General features: G+C 37.5%; 1 protein-coding gene across 2 annotated transcripts in view; it reads left to right on the top strand.

Annotated features, from left to right (window-relative positions):
• The first annotated feature begins 1,311 nt into the window (after nucleotides 1-1,311).
• The window catches only part of LOC117535194 (homeobox protein OTX1 B-like), an 11,451-nt gene continuing 5,468 nt past the window's right edge, over nucleotides 1,312-7,294 (top strand). The window contains exons 1-3 of one of the 2 annotated variants that reach the window (XM_034199585.1): nucleotides 1,312-1,551; nucleotides 4,061-4,250; nucleotides 5,631-5,782. In XM_034199585.1, the coding sequence (XP_034055476.1) occupies nucleotides 4,160-4,250; nucleotides 5,631-5,782 (243 nt within the window). In that variant the 5' untranslated portion in view covers nucleotides 1,312-1,551; nucleotides 4,061-4,159. Of the gene's footprint in view, nucleotides 1,552-4,055; nucleotides 4,251-5,630; nucleotides 5,783-7,294 lie in introns of both variants that reach the window. The other variant, XM_034199584.1, reaches the window with a different exon arrangement.

Raw genomic sequence — 7,294 nt, 5'->3', positions numbered from 1 at the left:
TAGACCCCAAAAACCCTCACAACAACAATGACTCCGTCCATTTGATATCTTGATACTTGTGATCAATTACTGGCTTTGTTGCCGTCGGCCACAGCCAATTTCGGAGGGCCCACAGAGGAAATGAGACACCAAACATATGCAACATTATCATTTCTGCACAACCTGTCATTTGTTTTCTTTTGATTGTTTTATTAATAGGCTTTGTTCTGCCAGGAGAAGGCCACCATAAGGTTACATTTCTCAACAGGCACTTCCTGCATTATTTAATTACTTACATTGTGTGGAACTTAAGCAATTTGTTCACTAATAGGTCACCTAATTAATGTTTATTAATGTAGAAGGCCTATACCTATAATTTGCAGAAAGTATTGTTAACATAATGTAGCCTCTGCATCTATTTAAGTTGCCTTAGGTGTTATGTCAATAGTCACAAATGCAATACACACATTTGAAAAAGCAAACACATATTTATGATTCTTGATTCTTTAGGGCATCCTGTTTATTTAATTCACATGTCGTTCAATTTAAATAGTTTAAATCATGAAAGCAGAATCTCTGTTTAATCAGATACACATGTTTAATTAGTGCATTTCTTTTTTGTTGGCAGATATTCTTTATTTATTTCTGAGTTGAATCAGCTGGTTGAGATTATCAGTGTTGTTTAGAGGCGATAATACCTCCTGTTGTATTCAATTGATGCACTATAGGCTTATATTTAGAGTTAATAAAAAAGATTACCCTATATTTTTTGGGCCTTAGACATTTTTTAAGTGATTTGTTGCAACGAAAAGTAATTTAATCCTGATAGTGTCATGGGCCTGGCAGCCTTAATAAAATGTAATGGGTCCCTTGGTATGCCATAAACCACATTTAAGCGTAATTGTCCTTTTGTTTACGATGCAAACAAACTAAAATGTGCCCGTTCAATTTGACTTATTCCTTCATATGCGAAATATGGGTCAACTGTTGTGCTAATAGCGGCATAAAGCAAAACAAATAGAACATTACGGAGTGCATAATTACTGTTTAACGTCAATAGTGTGTCTTAAATTAGCGGCTAAATCACACAGGAGTCGCTGTAATGGCAGCCGGCCGTTTGTCTCCTTCAACTTTCCGACACGAACGTCCCCTCCGCGTCATGTGACACGCGTTCCATCTGAAGAGGGGCGGGTGCTTTGGCGCCAGGCTCGCAAGCTGATTGGCCGCCCGCATCCCCCTTCCATCCGCGGAGCGCTGTGATTGGCTGGGAGGACTCGGAGCAGAGTGCTTCCCTTGACTCATAGAGCGTGGGGCCTCCCAGACGAGCATCAATCTCTTTATCCGTCAACACCGACAGGAGAGAGAAGTATTGCGGAGCGAGAGTAAAAAAACAACAATTTTTTTAATTTCTCTGCGTAGAAATGTTTGTTTTCTAGTTTCGAAACTGCTGAACGTGCGTTACTTCTGCCAAAAAACAACAAACTTTCCTCCATGTGGATATTTTTTTCGAAATCTGGATCTCTGTGGTTTGACATTTAACAAGGATTAAAAGAAAGAAGGAGTCTGAAGAAGGTGAGACTATACCTGCTTTGATTTTAGTTGTATTCATCCTGTGTATTCCCCCTTTATTAACAGTAAAGTACCAAATGCCAACATTAACCTGCTGAAATAATATTTAGGGCAACAGCTATTTATTATTTAAAATATATGTTTAAGTACATTTTAATTTGGAAGCCCCTAAATCAAATATAACGAAAACACACTGATTTAAATGTATTGGCCTATTTGTTCATATTTAAAAAGCTTCATTGATTTGTGTCCTATGACAAAGAGGGAAAAAAATAGCAACATGCCCCCCCCCCCCCCCCCCCCCCCCCTGTATTTAATGTAACTTTTACTTAAAGGTGGGCTTTATCTGTATCTGCTTTAGCTGTATTTCCTCCCATCAGTTCAGCCTGCGGTCCGGTTGCTCTCCTGATAACAGCCTTTCTGCTAATTGTCGCCCTGTAGATCTAATCTAAATTGTAATGGACTTCATTTGCAAACAGTTTTAAAAGAATTTACATTCTGTGCCTGGGCTCCTTCCTGCGGTTATGGAAATAAGAAAGTCTTTATGTGGAGTGTTAACGCCTCAGTTCAGGTCCTTTCACTGCAGAAAAAGCTGCTATTAGTCCAAAATGTGAGCCTTGTATACCTGCTAAAAGGAACCCAGTGGATTATGGAAATTCTTATCTAAATACATTGTCTTACACTAATACTGACAGTTCATTACTAAGGGAGTTTATTAAGCTTAAGTTCTGCAGGAAACAAATCAGTAAATCGGGATATGTATTCATTCGGACTTTAGATAGGCCCATGTGTCTCTTTACAGGCTGTATATAATGTTCATTTAATATATCATCAGTCTTTAACCACATGTTTTGTATTTCATTAGGCTACATTTAATACTCTACTATTGTTCAGCTTCATTTAGATGCATAATGTGACAGTGTGTGTTTATCATGTTTTCATCAAGGCTTCTTGCATTTGCTAAAAAGCGTCAGAGACACATAATAAATATACATTGCATTAAATTACCCAAAAAGACATGGCAAAAGTCAGCAAATGGATATTAGCAGACACATTAAGTCCAACAAACAAATTAAAGCATTACCGAAAAAATGGGAGACTGCAAAATCCAGAAGTAGAAAAATAACTACGTTTTATTTAATGCATCATCGCTACTTAAAGTCTGAGTCTCTAATTGAGTAAATAAGATTTAGTCTGACGTTCCTGCAGAGATATGCAGAGGTGAGAGAAGTCTCGAGTGGCCTGTAATTTAAACGTGTGTCTCCACAGGTCGATTTAATTGTGAGCTATTGAATTAATTAAAACGTAATGAAGATCCGAGTGATAACAAGCCTCTGTGATGCTGCTGTGTCACTGGGGTCTGCATTAGCAGCAGTTTTCCCATCGTTATCATTATTATTTACAATAAGATTTTCTCCCACTTAGCTGAGTGACACTTTTCACCTTAAATGTGTCTTTAATTTACTGAAACTGACTGTAACTGTTGTTATCTCTAAGCACTACAAAGTTAAGGTATAATGTCATTTTTATTTCACATTTATAAATAGTTATTGTGAGTATTTGTACTTTCTCAATTTGAGCTTGAAGTGTCTTCGTGGCCTGGACGTCCCTTTTTATTTCTAGATACAATTAGGATGCTTTAACAATTTAACGTGCACATGCAGATCAACTCTCCTTAAAACTAACATATTTTCCACTTCAATTATTACAGCTATTTTTAATAAAATCAGATTTAGCTTGTAAATAAGTCCGAGGATTATTACCGAGGCCATCTGGCTTCATTACTTTGTGAAATCACATCCTTGGTCTTTTAGGAATTAATTATAAAACGTCCAAAACGTGAAATACACACGTTTGTATTCACAGTCATCAGGGTTAATGACATTGACCGATTGCACAGTTTAATGCTTTCGACACTGTTCAAAACATGCTGTTAAAGTTCATATAAATAGACCGTAAGAAAGTGGTTTTATTTAGGGGGGAAATGTGACTTTTAATCAGTTTGTATGAGTTTGGCTAAGAGTTTGTTAGAGAATAAATCGGGAGGCCTTCGTAGAAAAGTCAAATGTGTTTTGCTTAATGAACGCAAGCTATGGGTTTTTGTTAGATTGTAGGATGCATTTACACTTATAACCGATAAGGAAATAGTGTATTTCAGTGTATTTCGACGTGATTTCTTGCCCAAACTCACCGTGCTTCTTTGTCTCGGAGGAGCCGAGTCATTTACATTTGCTTTCACTGTTTAAAAACATGCAGTGAAATTAGAAAAGTTGCCAAGTAGTGAGTTGAGCTTTTAAGACAAAATGACTGGTCTCGAAAGGCAATTAGGTGTGACTTTTAATCAGGTTAGTTAAGAGTTACGATAAGAAAGTGGAGGCCTATTTAAAATGTTTCTCTGCTTAACTGAACACAGGCCGTTGTGTTTTATCACGTTGTTTGATGCATCATTAAAAAGTGTATTTCGACTTATTTCTTGCCCAAACTCACGGAGCTTCTTTGTCTCGCAGTATAGCTTCACACCGGGGGATTTTCACACCTTCACACCGGGAGACCTGCACCTCTCCTCCCGTCCAGACCCCGGCCCCCCCCCTCCCCCCACCCGGGCTTCAGCATGATGTCTTACCTCAAACAGGCCCCGTACGGGATGAACGGGATGGGCCTGAGCTCCATGGACCTGCTGCACCCGTCGGTGGGATACCCCGGTACGGAGCACCGGGGAAACTAGACCAGTTAAAGCAGATTTAAAATACAACTTTACAGGGAATTAATCACTGTGGTTTTAAACAACACGTCTATACATTTTACATTGGACCAGAAGAGCAGCAAAATAACATCTTAAAAATACAACTTCAATACATCGTGGTTAACAGCACTCACAGCACTCTTGCATGCATTAGATTATTTCTCTTACAATAAAACCTGTAAACTTTGTTTCTCCAAATATTTCGATCTTACTCTTATGGTATGCTGTGGTGTTACTATTTTTATTGTTATTATAGGCTTTTTATGTTTACGGACATGTGCAAAAAACGACTTATAATACAACTTTCCAGGGAATTATTCACTGTGGTTTTAAACAACACGTAGGTTTTACATCGGACCACAATAGCAGACATGTGCATATAACATCTTAAAAATACAACTTTATTTCATTGTTGTGTATAAGTTAGACTACATTTATCTTATAATACAACCTGTAAAATGTGGTTCTCCAAATATTTCGATGTTACTGTTAGGATATGCTGTGGTGTTATCGTTTTTATTTGTTATTAGGCCTTTGTGTTTATTTCCCCGGTAGGCTACGGACCACACATACAACAAACTATTTTAAATACAACTTTCCAGGGAATTATTCAGTGTGGTTCTAACAGGTCTTACATGTCTCCAAATATTTCGATTGTACTGATTGGCTATGCTGGTGTTCCGTATATTTCGATACCTCACGATTTTATGATCAAGACGGATATTGTTCTTACATCCATTTTAAGTAATAGGCTGCTTTTACACCGATACATAGCCTACTTCTGTTGTCTGGTTAGTGATAACACATAAAGTCGAGTTAAATACATTATTTTGAAAACCTAAGTTAGTTTTAGAAGCTGAACAGAAAAGGTGAGGATTGCGATGTGGGACACTTGGTGTATGCACGTTTAACGATGTGTGTGATAGGCTATAGTCTTTGATTCTAACTCGGTGCTTCTGCATTTTGGGCACAATTAAGTTGTAATTTGTAAAAACAATAGGCTAGTTTAGTTACGTCTATCGCTTTAATGTCGATGATAATACGCTCCTCTATCGATGCACTTTTAAAAAACGTTTTTATACTCGAAAGACGTCGAAATAAGCGAAAGAAACTGGGGTTCTGCTAATCGAAAAATGACAACAAAAACAAGTAGGGCCTAATACTAAAATGAAGACACGGCCTGAGTAAAACAGTGAAACTATCCAAACAACTGTATTTACGCAGGATGGATCCCGCAGTATATGATAAGATTCAGTCTCTAACTTTTTGAGCAATATTCAAGTTGTTTTTGAAAGTCCTGGACAGAGTAATTTATGAGTTTTTTGTATTTGTCTTGCAGGAAACCCGCGGAAGCAGCGCCGCGAGCGGACCACCTTTACGCGGACGCAGCTGGACATCCTGGAGTCGTTGTTCGGCAAGACGCGCTACCCGGACATCTTCATGAGGGAGGAGGTGGCGCTGAAGATCAACCTGCCCGAGTCCAGAGTGCAGGTACGAGGAACTACACATACTACATGTGTCCAACACAAAACATATAACAAATAACGTGTTTAACCTCATTTGTTTGGAAAAGGGGACATTTTAACTTTTTAAAATACTAATTATAATCGGATTTCAGTTGAGTTTACTCTTACTTCAATCTGCTGAGGTTAAATCAAATCAAATCAAGTTTTATTTATATAGCACATTTATAAACGAGTTTTGGTCGAGCCAAAGTGCTGTACATATAATAAAAATAGCCTACAGTAGAGACATTAAGGTTAATCAAATCACCTTTCTATTGCATTGACTCTATTTTGGTTATAAGCAGTAACAAGTGCTTTTAATTAAGTGATAGCAGTAATAACAAAGTGTAGAAACACTCTGTTAAAAGTAACATTCATCAAAAGTTTACTTAAATGAAAGCACAACATTTAATGAATTAGCAAAATATACTTAAAGTACCAAAACTTTAAGTAATCATTATGTAAAATAGCCATTTTCAGAGTAATATATAATATACTACAGGACCACAATTCATAATGCATCAATGTGTATATTTAAATGTTGCAGCTTAGTTAGTGGAGCTAACTTTAATTACTTTTTATATTGCCAGGTATCTAAATCCATAAATGATTAGCTCACTTAGACTTTGTTTATTAATAACATTAAACTACAAAGTAATATAGCAACTAATAGTGTCAATTAAATGAAAGGTATTCCAAGGAGTAGGAGTGTAATATTAAATAGAAATACAAAAGTAAAGTAATGCAACATTGTACTTAAGTATACAGTAATTCAGTAATGGCACTTTACTACTTACCTCAACTGGATATAAGTGTAAAACTTTGGCAAAGACTTGGATGTTGAAAAAGGTAAATACTTGCAATTAATTCAAATATTCAGAGGCAGAAAGCGTTCACAGCTCAAGTGTCCTTCAGGCGGAGAGTTTCATGCTCTACTGTTACATCTCATTTACTTCTCTAAATAACACATCGTCCTCAAAGACTTTCATGCATCAGGTTTTAAACTCCTGACCGACTTGTTTCACCTCAGGCCTCGGCACAATTAGCTCCAGAGTTAGAGTAAGAAAAGTTCAGCTATTATTGATCAAGTAGAGACAAGTCTTTAATCAAAGGAGAGAATTTGGCCGATGAGCTTTCTTTAGAAAAGGCTCCGAGAGGATTTCCAGCCCGGCTTTAGCGGCCCTCTGCTGGGCTTAAAGCTGCAATTATGGCTGCAGCTCCTCGGCTTTCTGCTGCTGACAGGCCGCTTTTACAGCCTCTCTGATTCCCTCTGACAGGCAGGAGCAGGATTATCACTAGCAGGAGTGGCTGTTGGTATTTTCCTGGATGCACAGTCAGGTTTTTAATATTAGTATAGGCCCACTGCAAGTATACCTAATTCACTGTTATAGGAAATATATTTTTACATTTGAAACCAGGTTAACCCTTAGATGCATAAGTGGGTCTCTTTGGACCCGGTGAGGTGGTTTTCTTGAAGCATCTTTGTAATTACATTTTT

This window comes from Gymnodraco acuticeps, unplaced genomic scaffold, assembly GCF_902827175.1.
Source record: "Gymnodraco acuticeps unplaced genomic scaffold, fGymAcu1.1, whole genome shotgun sequence".
NCBI classification, from domain to species: domain Eukaryota; kingdom Metazoa; phylum Chordata; class Actinopteri; order Perciformes; family Bathydraconidae; genus Gymnodraco; species Gymnodraco acuticeps.
This window is presented reverse-complemented; position numbering and strand designations above follow the sequence as displayed.